Below are 17,804 nucleotides of genomic sequence, written 5' to 3' on the forward strand. Positions count from 1 at the left end.
TAATGCCGTAATTGCAACTGCACAAACTGCATAATCGAATATATGATAATGTAAAAAGTACTTAAGAGATTTTACTTAACAGAAATATGAGCACTGTCGAAATTGGAAAAGGGGAGGGGGGTAGAGTTTAAAGTGAGATAGCCAGGCCCTTCTTATTAGAACTTCATTTAAATTCAGCTATATTCTTCTGAATAAAAGAATTTAAAAAAAAATATATATATATATAATCACTGGATGGTATACAAATTTCTCAGACAAACTGGTTGCTGTTGCAAATCGCAATTTGGCTGATAAGTTTGAGAAGAGACAGCGTTATCTTGCAAGTTTCATCTGAATGCGAAGCAATTCGGTCGGAGGTTGGTACTTACACAACTGTTATTAATATTTGTTGCTCTGGCAGTTTTGTTTCATTACTATAATAATAATTGGTTTCAACTGAAAAAAAAAAAAAAAGTTAGGAATTTTTTCGTTCACAACTGCTTTAGGTTTTATGCTTTATAAACAGTGATGTTTTCAGAGAGCGACCCGGGGGAATTTCCCTCGGAGACAAGAAATTCCTCCCTGGAACCATATATCCTATCGTGATCAATGCTGATTCATAGCATTTTTGTAATACTACTTTTCAGTCCCAGTGTATTGAAATTTGCCCCTGGGAAAAATCTGAAAAATCAATCTAAAACAAATGAAAAAAAAAAAAAAATGATCATTCTGGGCTACACCTAATACCCAACATTTGCGCTGATGATCGAAGCATTTAAACAATTAATGAATTTAGACAAAAGCTTGTTTTATTTTTAAGTTTACGAAGACCTAAAATCCTGTTCTTTTCAAGAAAGGATAAGCCTATTTAATGTTGTCAAATGTTTAGCTGCAAACACCACAGGGAATTTTTGGTAGTACGAAGTCCCCTATACAGATGTAAGACAATGTCTTGTTTCTTTAGTTCTGTGTGCGTTTCACACACAGATAAACAGAAAATGATAGTGAGGAAGAAGAAAACGATCATTATATGTCTTTTATGAGACTATAAGTATTGGAAGCCAAAAGGTTTATCTTACTGAAACGACTCAGGACAAAGCACTGTCACCATTCTGTGCTATAATAAAACATTCGGGATTCGGATCGCTGTCAAAATATTTTCTGCTTGTTTTCATTTCACAGACAGTCGCTGTACTAATTCACGTCGAGTTTGATTCACGATGAAGACATTCGGTCGGAAAGATTTAAGAGTTCTTTCAGGCTAGCCCTCCTGAGTAAGATATTTTCTGGGTTTTTCTCATTAATACCACGCAGATGACGGGATGATACCTAACATAAGGTCCGAGGCCACTTCCTTCCTTCCTTCTTGTGTGCTCACCAAGGGAAAGCATCCTACATGCGTGATGCGTTTAAGGCCATAGATGGCAGTAATGCCCAGAAATATCCATAAAAATAAATAAATAAACTTACTAATTTGAGAAACCAGACTTCGATGAGAAACTCGGCTTTCTTGCCTCAAGTATAGAAAATGAGTTTTACGTGTTAGTGTACGAAATATTGATTACAGGCAACTAAATATATCTAGCAAACAATACAACCACTACGTTAAAAAAAAAAAAAAAAAAAAAAAAAAAAAGTACAGTTTCATTTCTTCATTTAAATCCTTTTACTGAATGCTAAGTCAATTTCGCAGTACCTTTCCCTCCCTTGTTTGAAAAATCCTCTGAAAGCATGATTCCTGGGATACATTAAATTCAGCTTAATTTTGTGTTCTTCTTTATATTCTTATTCCCTTATAATATTTCTTGGGAACATTTTCATACAGTGAAAGCTTCTATCCACTAAATAAGACACTCCACTAAACAGTTACTAAACATAGCTAAAGACAGAAGAAAGAATGTAATATCCTAAATGAGAAAAATCGTGAACTGTAGTTACGCGCAAAATTTTCTGTGCTTGCGTGAACAATTTATATTTATAATGACATTTTATAATACATAAACCGAAGAGTAAGAATACAGATTTGAAGGATTTGTGAAGTAAACATATTTTTTCTTGCATTTTCCAGAAGTTCCCAGAAATATACGGATCCTTAGTTACTAACACACGTAAAAAAAATAAGAAGTTTAACCGCAAATTGTAATCCAATCGACTTACGATAATTATATTATAACCCAATCGACTTAGCTAATCATACGACTTACTGATCATAATTTACTTACCAACACAGTGCTAACAAGCAGCAACTCAAATACTGTAGGTACGACATTGAAGACCATAGCAGACAACACGAAATTTATTCCACGACTGCCTCTATCAATAGTCTGAAAAAAAAGGAAAATATACTGATTAAATGAATTATTTAGTTTGTATGATTCAAGTGTATATTTATTCAAATTCGTGTGATTCAAATGCTGAGAAGATATTATTCAAATTACATTATTTAAATACTAAGAAGATAGTAAAAAAAGAGAAAAAAACACTACATCTTCTGTTTCAGGAACAATGAAAACACTTGGATGCAAGCTTGAATTTCTCGACAGCATAAACTTGCTACAATATTTATTTGTACGCCAATGTATATTGTTAGTAATTTTTATCAAAGTCTTAGAAGAGTGTCAAATTAAATTCATTAAGGAATTTATACAATGTTTTGCACGGCATGTCAATGAGTATTATCATGCCACATGATTACATTAGCCACATCAAACAATATCGAGTTCTTGATTGGAAGCTGATGCGCAGTTCAGCAGCATTAACATTATGAATAAATCTTATTTGAGGAGTACTGAATAACTTACTCTATGAATAATAATAATAATAATAATAATGGGGCTGCGGTGGCTCAGTGGTAGAGCGTTCACCTCTGGTGCTTGGGGTCCCGGGTTCGATCCCAGCCCCGCCAAGTGAACTTTGTGGTGGACAAACACCGTGTGCGTGGGTTTTTTCGGGGTTCTGCCGTTTCCTCCCACTTTTTTCATTCCACCAATTCATTCATTTCTCATAATCACCGTCTCCTTTAGCCTAACCGGCATAACCGCGGGACGTAAAACTCAAGATTTCATTTCAATAATAATAATAATAATAATAATAATAAAAAGCGTGCGCATAAAGCATGTAGGAATTGGTCCACTTACAAGTATGAATGATTGTGAAAAGAGCTGGTTGGTTCAAGAGCGAAAGCACTTAAGAAAGAAAGATATACGATAGATAAATAGATAGGTGGGTGGGTGGTTAGGTGGGTAGTTAGGTAAGTAGTTCGTATGTGTATTTCTAAATAACTTATTAGGTCTGAACCGGAAAAGAACCGTAACAGTACTAAATTTGAACTTGATTCCATTTCGCATATTCTGGAGGAGTTGGTATTTACATATGCTAATCATGTTCTTCTGTTAATTGCTGTAATCTCAAAAATAAAACTGCGCTATTAAATTCTGTTTTTTGTTACCTAAATCCCCTTTCAGCTGTAAGATCCAAGAGTTCTATACAAAAAGTGATTGTACAGCTGTGTGCTAACAATATCTATATAGCCACGTTTCATTCAGAGTGACAACATATACTCCTGCTGTAGATTTGTATTCCATAGTTACAGTGTACATTACCCTTTAAAAAATTGATCCATTTCAATTTTCTCTTAAAATGTTCTGATGTATATTATTCTCCTTGCGAGAAAATTTCATTTAGGCCTAATTCATAAAAGTATACTGGTGTATGTATTTTCGGGATTCTGAATACTTGGTTCTAAACATATCCTTTGTCAATACAAAAAAGTCATTCAACCACATAGAGTTTGATCAGCTTCATCTTTCGTTCCTTGGTGAAGTTTGCCATGTATGGAATACACTAGGTAAATAAATACTAAAATAATTAATCAACGCAAAACACGTTTTCACCATGACTTAATTTTCAACAATAACTAAGATTAGTTACCAAAACCGTATTGTATTAAATCTAGTATGGTAATCATATTATATATTTATCACACGAAGCAATTCTCACTGATCCGTTTGCTAAAATAATAAATACTTTTTAAAATATTCCACTCTACGTCTACACATGAGAATACATACGAATAATAATACATTCTACCTGAAAAATGATATAGAAAACAATAAGAGCTCATCATGTTAAGTACACAAGGTTAAAAGATTAGACAAGAGTTCAAGAAATTCCTTTTAAAAGGACCTCCGCCGTCTTCACTTGCCTTTTCCGTAAAAGGGATGAATTGTCTCTCTTGCTCAACCTTTATTGAAAATAACGTGTGTCATTTTTTACTTAACCATTTTTAAAAAACCAAGAAGCCCAGTTTCTTGTTCCCTCACTAGTAACAAGCCCAAACCCCAACCTCAATGGCCACAAATTCGGGAACCAATGGTCTAGCATCGAAATATAAGTACCAGAGAATTAAGATTCACCTCCATGTTAAGCTTCGTGAGATCGGATACGTTATGTAGATTACGAAGACATGCAATGTACTGTTTTTGTGATTGATTTTATTAGAAATATTAAACGAAGGACGAAAAGGGACGACTTCATCCCATTGCAATAGTTTAACCTCAAGATCTTTCACCGTAATTTGCTAAATATAGTAGATATAACTAAACTAAGATTCTTTATACGAAGGGATATATGCATACTCTATATTGAAGCTGCGACCTATTTAATGAAAGAGAATTCGAAATCAATCGATTCAGAAGTAAAACGTGTATAGCAAATGAAGACAGTGACCGGTAGTTTTAAGTTTTTCAGAAAGGAAAATGTGGCGGGTAAAAAAAAAGAGGAAAAACAGTCTCTAGTAATTACATCCAAATTATGTTAACCTAAAAGTGAGCAGGGATTGTGCCAAACATAGGACACTTAAACCACATGGAAAAGGTTACGCAAGGTAAAGCTAAAAATTTTTATCATAGCAAATGAGAACTTGTATTTAAATTTCCATAATTTTCTATTAATATGGATTTATAACGATCAAAGGGGGTATCAAAATATTTTAATGTTGCTCTTATCATTTACATTTCAAAATCATAACAATGCATTAAAATTATATGTATATATATATATATATATATATATATATATAATTTGTGTAGGTAGAGACAATGATAGTCTGAAATTCTAGCCCTTCGCCTATTTATTTTATAAAAATAAAAAAAAAATAGTTTTTGTGTCTACAAAGTATGATGTATCTTCGTTATGACCAAAGATGAACGAAGTCATGTTTCATACGGGGACTCCTTCGCTCATGGCAGCCAACAGGTGTCTTGTAGCGATTTCAGGTTTAGGTTCTTGGGTAACCTCAGCTCATGGCAACCTCGCGAGGTATGGTTTGTGTTAAGGAATCCCCTTTTCTTCAAAGCAGCCTCCACGGATCTCTGGAACGGTAGAGCCCCTTCGTACAATGCGACCTCCAGAGTTCTTAAGAGTTTGCGTTCAGCGGTCAACTGGTGCCTCCTTCTCCTTTGGCTCCACTTTTATATGCCCTCTTAAGGTGCCTTGTCCTCTTTCGGTTCTCATCGTGTTGATCTTCGTGTCTTCCTGGTCTGTGTATCTTCTGCTTGTTAAAAACAATAGAATGTACCTCTGTAAACTTGTGCTCACACTGTGATGAGGGAATCCTTACACCTCCCACACTGAAAAAAATAATCTACAATATTATTTTTGAAAAACACTGTTGTAGTGATCTGAGGTAAAGGTACACAAAACACTGACACACTTGAAAAAAACACATTATACTGTAAACACTGTTAGAGTTTGAAAACACTATAATCACTAAAAACAACTATTGAAAAATATAAAATGGTAATAGCACTATATTTCTGTTCAGGCTGAGCAGGATCAAACTGTCATTATCACTTCCCTCAAAGCGAACAGAAAGCACTACAACTGTATTTAATAAATACACACCAATTCACTAATTGTAGGTATCGTTCGGGTTTTTTGTTGATTAAGCTCGATGTCTATTTTAATGTCACTTTCGTGTCTATTTTAATGTCATATTACCAGTCTGAACTGGAGAATTACCAGTTTCAACAGCAGGCGTCGATGAAGTAATTCTTTCCAACGGTAATGAAATCGCTCGAAGAGTTGTTAAGTCTTTACCTTTGTAACGGGACTTATTGAAGATAAGGCATAAATAGATGGTTATTACGTGAGAATTAAGGAAAGAAGAATAATTGGAATCAGGTAATTTCTCACATCAAAATATGGAAAAAAGTTCATATGGACCTGTGGTCAAAAGTGCATAGTTTTAGAACAACGACTGTTCAAAATCGTGCTAAAAGAAATTTTGGGGTCGATTATCTATAAAATTATTAGCTATTGAGCTGAGGCGGCATGTTATTGTCTTAGACTTGTAATCTGTTCTATCTAAAAATGCAAGATTCTGAATCGTTCAGTGCCGGCGCAAGGAAATCCCCCACAAGAAGTGGGGTGTCCTGGGTCTCCCGTGAGGACAGATAGGTTCGATTCATAAACAGAACAACGTACCGCCAAGTAACAAAAAATCGTTGAAAGATCAATAATTGGAACAAAATCAAGATGGCGAAGGATTGTTAATGTGTTGTACGTGGTTGCATAGCAACTACAGTTAGAACTGAAAGTAGTGGATAAAAGAAATAAAATCATTACATCTGCAGCTTCGTGACACTACAGGCATGATTTCTGTACTCAAGGAGACAGTTATTAATAATACGTAATGATTTTGGAAAAACTGATGCAATGAGAATTAGCGAGAAAATGGAAGTATCTCCGCAAAAAAAGTAAGAACACTAGATACAATGTTCTTTATCACAAATTCACTTGGTCTTGGATCTAAGGTGGAACCCCTTGCCGTATAGGTGCACACTGAGTTGCCATGTACCCCTTTTTCCCCCTCCCACGTAGCGAGCAACAGACTGTTTACAGCGTATGGGAGCTGATGGCACATAAAAGCTACAATACTGGTTATGTAACAGAAAGAGGGAAAAATTGTGTTGAGAAGTTAGATATGTCGAGGAGTTGGTACCTTATCCTTTCCGGCTTTAAATGCAGAAAATTTGAACAATGCAGTGAAAAGTGATACCAGTATTTTTGCGTACTTGTAGTTGTATTTTTATGGCCTGCACTACACAAACGTCACACCCAAAACGCTGATAACTGCACTAAACCTGTCTTTTCTAACAATAGCAGGACACTACTGAGATAAGGAACACAATGAAACCAAGCGTTCATATAGTTTCTCCAGTGTTGCCGGATCAGTGTAACATTTTACTCCAAACGAAGCGAATATATTTATTTTTAAAGCGTTATTATTAGACATGTCTGTAAAACGAAAAGTAGAGCTAATATTCGAAAATAACTTTCAAATTCGTGATCAGCACCACAAAATCAATAAGAATTAGCTGATTTTGTTCAATTTACATTTTCGTTGTTGAACAGTGTAATAAGCTATTTCGTGAAACTGTATCATGTAACCTAAAGAACGCAAAACATAAAGTAGTCAATTTTCTATTTAATGTTTAACATGCATTTTGTGGGGTGTAAAGTTTTTATCATATCATTTATGTAAATTATGAATAGGGTATGGCCTAAAATAGAGCCCTGAGGGACATCTCTGGCAATTTTTGTTTGTTTTGAGAAAAAAGTGCAGGATCGATTTCATTCAATTTTTATAATTTGAACAGTTTTGCATCTATTTGTTAGGTAGGATGAAAACCACTGGTTTGCTACGCCACGTATGCCATATTGAGAAAATTTATTTAGCATAATATTGTGATCAATTTTGTCAAATGCCTTTGACAGATCGATGAACAAACCTATAACATAATTCTTATTATCAAGTGATTTCAGGACATCTGTAGGAAAATCAAATAAAGTGGTATCAATACTTTTATTCTTCTGAAATCCGTGCTGAAAAGTCGAGATAATATTATGATTTATTAAAAATTTGCTAAGACGTTTTGCCATGACTGACTCAAATATTTTTGAAAATATCGATAACATTGAAATAGGTCGATAATTTGTCATGACATTTTCATCACCCTTTTTAAAAGTTGGAAGAACCTTAGCATTTTTAAGTAGTATGGGAAATATACCGTGCGGATAAAGAAATATAATACGTGCAGATAAAGAAATATTCATTAAACAAAGAAAAGTAAACTATTATGAAATTTTATTTGAGAAAACATGCAATGTTTTGTACACGGAACTGCCTGTAAAAGCCTATTGACTTTGACAGGCATTATACAGGCGCTTGTTTCGACGAAAACATATGTAAAGAACATATTATAGACACATTGTCTTCAGGTGATATGCATGTCGAAAAAATATTAAACTTCTGTTAGAAATGTTGCGCCGAAACACCCGTTGTACAGAGCCTGTACATTAAAAAGAGAACATGCAATATACACGTATAGATATACCACATTGACTTGATCCCTAGTCTTCCGTTGCAAGCGCTGCTATCGGTTGAAGGAATTCCACTCGCTTTCTCTCGCTTAGCAACAGCTGAACCCTTATTGGTTCAACGCGTGGGTGTGTGAGCTTTAGTTCGCATTTTTGCCACGGCTGAAGACATTTTGGCAGCACAATAGCCACTCACTTGCAAGTAAATGGGGGGAAAACGTGCATGTAAAGTACCTTGAATGGATTGTTGATAATATTCGCAATACAGTAAGAATGAAAAGTACAAAGAAGGTGCCTGTTTATCAACATGTATTTGGTCTAGGAATTAATTCGTGCGGTTTTTAATAAAAATTGAAGCTTTATTTCAAAAACAAAGTAAATGAATACGTTAACAAAAATATTGTCCATCGCTAGCCACTACTTTCTCCCATCTTTCAGGCAATTTACGGATTCCGTGTCGAACGAATTCCTCATCTTTTGACGCAATCTAATCAAAGATCCATTTTTCGATATTTTCTGAAGAAGTGAACCGCTGTCCAATCAAATCGTTATTCATGCAATCGATCAAGTAGTAGTCAGACGGAGCAGTGTCTGGTGAATATCGCGGGTGGAGTAACACTTTCCATCCGACATTTTCCAAATAGGTTTTGACCGGTTTTGCGACATGTGGTCGAGCGTTATCATCTTGATAAATAAGTTTATTATGCCTGTTATTCCATTCTGGTCGTTTTCAGGCCAGAGCTTGCTTCAAACGCATTAATTGTTATCGATAGCGGTGTCCATTAATAGTTTCACCAAGTTTCAGAAGTTCATAGTACACCACACGTTTCAAATCCCACCATATATACAGCATAACCTTTGCACAATGAATATCTCGTTTCGGTTGTGAAGGACCTGGTTCACCTTGCTTCACCCAGGCCTTTTTTCGTTTAGGATTCTCGTAATGAATCCACTTCTCATCACCAGTTACAATTCGATGCAAAAATCCCTTCCTTTTCTGTCTTTGAAGCAGCAATTCGCAAACGGTTTTTCTTCTTTCAACGTCTTTCTTTTCAATTCATGTGAAACCCAATAAGACATCTTTTGAATCATTCCTATGGCTTTGAGACGTTTGGAAACTGTTGTTTGCTCAACTCCAAATGCTTCTGCAAGTTCGTCCTGCGTTTGACACGAATCCTGATCAAGCAATGCTCTCAATTCTTCATCTTCAAATTCTTTTGGCTGTCCAAATTGCTTTTGGTCTTCCAAGCCGAAATCACCACCTTTAAACCGTGCAAACCACTTCTGACACGTTCGCTCAGCTAGAGCATGGTCACCAAACACTTCCATTAAAATATAATGACTTGCGGTAGCACTTTTCTTCATGTTAAAGCAATGAAGAATAACTCCCCGCAAAAACACTTTATCAGGCACAAAATGCGCCATTTTCAGTTGAAGAAAAAATGTTGTTGTTTCCGCTTCAAGCAACTGACATATACTAAACAAGATGCTCAATGACAGTAGTTTTCAACGCATGTTTGGATCAACGAAACTATGGGACAATAAGCTAGTTACGCCATCTTTTGTAAAACCGCACGAATTAATTCCTAGACCAAATAATAAATGTAAGGCATTCGCATTACATGTGAATACCATATATTAGCGTATAGCATGGAAAATGCATGATGTAGATTAAGTTATTTTACATCTATCAATTTCGTGTACATGTGAAGTGTGTAACTTCCCTACGTGCAGTATACAGGCAATGTACAGGTGAACGGGAACATGCTACGATCATGATTGTCAATAGATGAATTAAACAGATACGGGTGGTGAACAAGGTGGATTGGAGCTAAACATTCACGTTATTGGCATAGGAGACATGCAACATTCAAGTACAAGTCTCCAATTCGACATTCGCTATGCAAGGACCTGACACATTTGTAATACATGGGATAACAACTGAATACATTATCTGTATTATCTTTGTGTACATGCGAAGTGTGAACCCACCTATACGCAATGTACAGGCAATGTGCAGATAAACGGAAAATACAATGATCATGATTGCCAATAAATGGGTTAGACAGGTGCATACAATGAAGAAGGTTGATTGGAGTGAATCATTAATGTTAGAGGTGTAGGAAACATGTAATATTCAGGCAACAAGTCTCCAGTTTATCATGCACATACGCAAGGTCCTCACACTTCTATAGTATATTGGAATAGAATTGGACACATTGCCTGTAACATGCAAAGTGTGAACTCGCCTACATGCAGTGTACAGGCAATGTACAGATGAATAGGAACATACAATGATCATGGCTGCTAATAAATGGATTAAACAGATACATGTAGTGAGCAAATAGCTTACACAGGTAAATGCGATGGACAAGATTGATTAGAGTGAAACATTCACGTTACAGGCGTAGGAAACATGCAATATCCAGACATCAAGTCTTCACTTTGACATGTACATATGCAAGGTGCTGGCACATATATACAGAGGCGTGCGCAGACCCTTGGATTAGATGGATCAAATACTGTAGTAGTATTACTCCTTAAAGTATGCAGCCTACATTCTAGAAATCGGATTTGAATTTTACACATTATTTCTATATATTTATTTGAAGTACAGTATCACACATAACCCACTTTTCGTCACTGGTAAATACTCGATGGGAATTGGGAACATCAGGGACATACGCAAGAATTTATTTCGGAAGGGGGTTCAAATACAATTTCAGGCTAAATTATATTAAAAATTGTAAAACTGCCCCTAAAATTAAACTGTATTTCACATGTATTTAACATGTCAATTACATTTTTATCAAATGAAAAGCAGCTGTCGTCAGATCCTCATGAGATAACGTATATGTCGACTACATGGAATATGCCGATTATGGACATATCTTTCCACTCTCTACATGTTGTTTACACGCATTTTTCACGTTGCAAGTTTGCAACCCTATTAACATGAAAACTAATTTAAACATAAATTTAAACACAGTAAATTTGGGTTATACCTACAATCAGATGATCTATGTTAATCACTCTCTCCCGTCATACAGAAGACGTATCTTTAGTCAAGCTAGAGAGAAGGAACTCGAAAATAACTATGCTTACTTATGGGTTGCTTATTCAGGGAATATAAAACTGAGAAAGAAAAATGAGGATACATTCGTATATGCTTTAAGAACACTCGAGGATGTTAACAACCTAGTTACAATTTAATGGATACTGTAAGCATTGGTAATTTAACCATTTACTACCAAAATGTTAGGGGTTTAAATACAAAGTGTCAGGTAGTTTATTTAAATATATTAAGCAATAATTTTGATGTAATTATTATTACCGAAACTTGGCTGCATAGTAACTTTTATAATAATGAATTATCTGATAATAATTACAAGGTATATCGATGTGATAGAAATGGAAATATGCGTGGTGCTATCGTGTTGATAGCAACAAGGGATAAGTACTATCCCAAACTGATTGACTTAAAAAGTGAAACAGAATCTTTAGTTGTAAAAATGGTGTTATATAGTGTATCATACTATATTGTGACCGTATACTTTACACCTGCTTCTTCTATTGATAAGTGTAAGTCTTTTTATAACATGTTTGATTCTCATCTGGATTTACATAATATACTAGTTGTTGATGATTTTAATTTACCTCTAATTTGTAATTCCAAATATGGCTTACAAACCAGAGATAACGACTACACCACCACGTGGTTTAGCAAGAGTATTCCACACGCCAGATGGATCTACTATCACCTGCAGACGACGGGGTCCTGGTCTCTCCCATGGAGCAGACGATAATAACGGAGCAGTAGAGCCACCGCCGCCCCAGGACCTCTATAAATTGGCTGGACGACGGCAATTCTGCACCAGTTCACTGGTGCCCCTCCTATTGTTTGCTTTGGAACATTAGGAGTAAACTAACCCCAGACCCCTAGTCTGCTTCGGGACTACGCCTTTTTTTTCTCGTGGCCTAGCCTGCTTCGGAGCTTTGTCGGGAATCCCAACCTCAGCCGCTTAGCCTGCTTCGGGGCTCTGTGGTCACCTAACCTCCTCACTGCTTGCTTCGGAGCTTGGGCCCCTAACTCCAATCTGCCCAGCCTGCTTCGGGTCTTTGCAGAGATCCTGTCTGCGACCTTACGGTCAAAGACTACCTATAACTAGCCTTGTAAATTTCGATAGATTATTTCTATAGAATTTTGTAAAAATACTTCTTATAGTGGAATTTTTATAATAAAAGCCGGTAGTGGGGGTCAATTCCGGACACACTTTGTTAACGCTCTACATATAACCTATATGGGACAAAGTTTTACATGGTCGAGGCTTTGACCGGCTCAGTTTTGATTTGAATACTCCCCTACCGGACAGTATTTTTATTAAACTGGAAATCTTATTTGTGAAATTAGTAATTCGGACTTCATTTTAGTGCATGCCTCCTACTAGATCAGGAAAAAAAAACACTCTTCCGGAGGACGGTGCAAACAGAATTCTCGCCCTTCTTTCGATATACCACACGTCACTAAATACTCGGGACACGTTACGGAGGACCCCGATAGATTTTTTTTATGATATTTGATCATCTTGCGTTATTGCAGTCTTGGAATGCAAAGAAAAAGAAAGAGCTATTATCTATGTACCTACAGGACATGGCCCTAGATTTAGTGTTATCGTTAAAAGCTCAGAACCAATTGCATTCACTTAATTACGAACAAGTAAAAGCTAAAGTAGTCAACTTGAGTAGACCAAAATTACCTGCCTATTGGGTTGAATTTGCAATTTTTGAGGTTCAACAGGGCAAAAATGAACGAATTGATGCATATTTCTTAAGGACATTGAGAGTTATTCGACAAGTTCTGCCACAGGCCACCGAGGAACAGAAAATAAATTTATCATTAGGATTAAAGAAAAACTTTTTACAAAAAATCCCGTTAGAAACATTCACAACAGTTCACGATTTACAGATACACACAACCTGGAAAAGGAGCACGACCTAATGAAAAAAACGTGATTATGTAGAGCTACAACAAGCAATCTATTTGGTCTAGGAATTAATTCGTGCGGTTGGTACGCACACATTGAAGCTGTAGTACAAACACAAAATACATAAATACCTTAAGAAAAATATTGTCCATCGCTAGCCACCACTTTCGCCCATCTGTCAGGCAATGTACGGATTCCGTGGCGAAAGAAGTCCTCATCCTTGGAAGCGATCCAGTCAGAGACCCATGTTTCGATATCTTCTGAAGAAGTAAACCGCTGTCCAATCAAATCGTTGTTCATGCAATCGAACAAGTAGTAGTCCGAAGGAGCAACGTCTGGTGAATACGGCGGGTGGGGTAAAACTTCCCAGCCGACATTTTCTAAATAGGTTTTGACCGGTTTTGCGACATGTGGGCGAGCGTTATCATGTTGAACAATAAGTTTATCATGTCTATTCTCCCATTCTGGTCGTGTTCTGGCCAGAGCTTGCTTCAAACGCATTAATTGTCGTCGATAACGTTCTCCATTCATAGTTTCACCCGGTTGCAGCAGCTCATAGTACACCACACCTTTCATATCCTACCATATGCACAGCATAACCTTTGCACAGTGAATATCTCGTTTTGGTTGTGATGGACCTGGTTCACCTGGTTTCACCCAGGCCTTTTTTCGTTTAGGGTTCTCGTAATGGATCCACTTCTCATCACCAGTTACAATTCGATGCAGAAACCCCTTTCTGCTCTGTCGTTGAAGCAGCAATTCGCAAATGGTTTTTCGTCTTTCAACGTCTCTGTCTTTCAATTCATGTGGAACCCAATGTGACATCTTTTGAATCATTCCCATGGCTTTCAAGCGTTTGGAGACTGTTGTTTGATCAACGCCTAATGCTGCTGCAAGTTGTTCCTGCGTTTGACACGAATCCTGCTCGAGCAATGCTGTCAATTCTTCGTCTTGAATTTTTTTTTGGCTGTCCAGCTCGCTCTTGGTCTGCCAAGCCGAAATCACCACTTCTAAACCGTGCAAACCACTTCTGACACGTTCGCTCAGCTAGAGCATGGTCACCATACACTTCCACCAAAATACGATGACTTTCAGTCGCACTTTTCTGCATGTTAAAGTAATGCAGCAGGACACCCCGCAAAAACACTTTATCAGGCACAAATTGCGCCATGTTCCCTTAACTACAAACTGGTGTTGTTGACGCTTTAATCCACTGCCCTATACTACGAACGATACGCGATGACAGGGGTTTGCAACACACGTGTGGATACACGGAACTGTGGGACGCTCCGTTCGTTGCGCCATCTCTTGTCCACCCGCACGAATTAATTCCTAGACCAAATATTCGCTTTGCGATATAAATTCACCAGTCAGAAGTTTAGATTCATCGGCAGTTGCTAGCGCTTCCTTCCCCACACACCATCAACAACTAACTTATCCGTTATGTAATTCGACACCTAATTGGAATCAATACCAACAACCTGCCCAGTATTTCCTGTACCTTCAGCATCACAAAATCAATTACCTTCAAATCTTCCCTCCCAAGTTGGTAACCCATAAGCCCCTCCCCACCTCACCTGCGTCTAGCACATCTAGTACTTCTAGCGCCAATAATTAATTAGACTTTAGTAAATTAGCTAATCAAATGGCCAAATTCTCTCTCCTAGCAGCCCAAAATGCTATTAAAAACACACAATTTAGACGAGGCGGCCGTAATAACCAGCACAGAAATTAAAAGAAAAACCATTCTAAAAATAATAATAAAAATAATAGTACTCGTAGGTCAAAGACAGTCACAGTTTGCGGTACGTGCTATAAAAAAGGCCACTCTTCTAGCACATGTTATAAGAATTGTAAGCAGGGAAACGTATAAGAAAGCCCCAGGACAATTTTTCCCAAGAACATGTTCTGAGGGCCTAAAGTCAGGAAGTAAAGGAACAATAAAGTCGCAAGTACTAGCTCTAATAAACAGTTAATGACAGCACTTTATACTATGGCTCTAGTAACCGACAGGAGAAAGAACATTAAACTGTTAAATCAGGAACATAAATAGTTAATTAATGTAATTAACAAAGAAAAATACCTTGTAATATTTGACACAGGTATCTAGCTGAGCCTATGGCCCAAATCTTGGATTCCGCCAAACACAAAATTGATTCCTTTTACCACCAAGCTACGAGGAATTGAGAATTCCATCGTAAATCTGCGTTATATAGCTCTAATTAAATTCAGAATTAGCTCAGCAACATTTTCTCACTACTTCCGAATTTTAGAGCACGGAGGACTTTTGCCTTTATTTGGAGAAGACATTCTAAATCCTTTACAGTCCAAAATTGATTTACAAAGTAATACATTATCAGTATACAAGAAACAACGGCCACCGCTGTGTCCAATTGAAGTTGACGCTCAGAAAAAAATATCAGCAAGCGCAATTCATTCAATAAAACAGCATAAATCGGCTGATGTATTTACTATTCCAGAGGTTACCATACCAGCCAGGTCACATTTCTTTTTACCCATTAATGTAGAGTCGGAAAATGGATACTGAGTATTATCTTCCCATTAGAGAATGTATTAGATAAATACGGGTAACAGACTGCCTTGTAAAGTACCTAAGAATAATTTCACACTATTAATATAAAATCCAATAGGCCAGTAACACTAACGAAAAATACACCGATTGCACATGTTGAAGAGAACGTTCAAGAAGTAGATATACAGGGTGATTACCAAATAGACGAACAAAATAAGGAAACATTCTATAGAACTGAACAAGAAATTCAAGATAGGCAGGACAAAACCAAATCACTTTTTGATATTAAATTATTCGACATAAACCCGGATTTAACGAATGAACAGAAAAAGACTGTATATAATCTACTTTTTAAATACAGGTATGTCTTTTCATATTCAAGAACAGACGTAGGTTTCTTTCGTGGTTACATACATAAAATAAGGATAGACAAAGGAGCTTCCTTCCATCAGAGGTCACCTGCTATTTCTTTGGCAGTAAGGCTGCAAATTGATTTGCAAATTAAACAGCGTTTAGAAGCTAATATTATTAAAGAGACTAGTGACAGCATTTTCTCCTCGCCACTTCTCATAGTTCGGAAACCAAATACTTCAGAATTCCGGATAGTTTTGCATCTACAGGCAAGCAACAAGTTTAAAAAATATTTGAGCATTCCATTCCAGTCCACAGAAGACATTTTGCATGTACTAAGAGGCAAATCTTGAATTTCGACAATCGACATAGTCTTCCTATTTTCAGTTATTATTGCATTCTAAAAGCCAAAAGTACATGACTTCCGAACTTAATCACACTAGAAAAGCAAATCAATTTTAACGCTGCGTGATGGGTCATTCTACTTCAACTGGTGCACCGACTATAGCAGTACGCATGCTTTTAGAGGGTTTACCACCTCGTATAATTGCATTTGCAGATGATCTCGTGATAAGAAGTAAAAATTGGAAACAGCAACTATCGGACTTGGAATTGTTATTCAAAAGACTACGAAAACGCGATTTTAGAGCCAGCCCGAACAAGACCCACCTATTATACTCAGAATTAGGTGTCTTAGAATTTAGTTACTGGCAAAGAGATCAAAATTTCTCCCACAATTGCCAATAAAATATGAAAATTTAAGAAACCAACCTCTAAAAGGACCTTAAAGAGTTTTCTTGGACTGCTCTTATTTGGAGGTGCATATCAAAAATTTTATGGAAAAAGTGGAACCATTTCAGATTCTTTTGGAAAAGAATTCAAAATTTAAATGAACAACTCAGCATGACGAGCTATTTGAGAAACTTAAAACTGATATTATTCAGGCCCAACCTTTTTTCGTTTCGATCCATCATTGGAGATCCGAGTACTAGAATGCTTTGTCAACTTCAACAGGAGGAATTTTAGCATGTTATAACACTAAGACTAATTAGGAACGTGTTGTTTTCTATTGTAGTCGTCGTTTTACCAAAATCGAACGACAAGTCTCAACATGGCAGAAAGAATTATATGCATTAATATGTCTTTAGAAAATTTCGGTATTTCTTACTGATTAGTTTTAGTGATAGACGCTAAATTATTGATAGACGCTAAATTCTTAGCTTCATTAACACCCAGCCCGACAAAGTCGGAAAATTTACTCGCTACAAGATATTCTTAGCAGATTATAATTTTGAAATTCACATTAAAAGTCAACACCATCCTGCAGATATTTTTAGTCGCTTAGAAGACAAGCAAGACACAGCGGAACGAAAAGTTGATAACTTTTCGGACACGGAGGACGCTAGTCTGCTTATCACTCATTGGAACACATCTTTCAAATTGACCAACCCGTGACATTATCCAATTTGGCGGATGAACAAAGGAAGGACCTTCATTTTCAGACATCATCACTGTCTTGGAAAAAACGAACCTAATAAATTGTCTACACTCCGTGCTGCGAAATGTTTTTCTCT

The 17,804-nt window shown here is 36.6% G+C and overlaps 1 protein-coding gene across 8 annotated transcripts in view; it reads right to left on the reverse strand.

Annotated features, from left to right (window-relative positions):
• ABCB7 (ATP binding cassette subfamily B member 7) overlaps window positions 1-17,804 on the reverse strand; it is a 786,091-nt gene that overhangs the window by 402,587 nt on the left and 365,700 nt on the right. For all 8 annotated transcript variants that reach the window (XR_014131590.1, XM_081759542.1, XM_081759541.1 and 5 more), the window contains one exon: window positions 2,202-2,303. Coding sequence is in view for 7 of the 8 variants with exons in the window: in XM_081759542.1 (XP_081615668.1) it covers window positions 2,202-2,303 (102 nt within the window). In the remaining variant the exon portion in view is untranslated. The remainder of the gene's footprint in view (window positions 1-2,201; window positions 2,304-17,804) is intronic.

The sequence above is a fragment of the Thermobia domestica genome, chromosome 5, assembly GCF_964235325.1.
Source record: "Thermobia domestica chromosome 5, izTheDome1.hap1.1, whole genome shotgun sequence".
Taxonomy (NCBI): Eukaryota; Metazoa; Arthropoda; class Insecta; order Zygentoma; family Lepismatidae; genus Thermobia; species Thermobia domestica.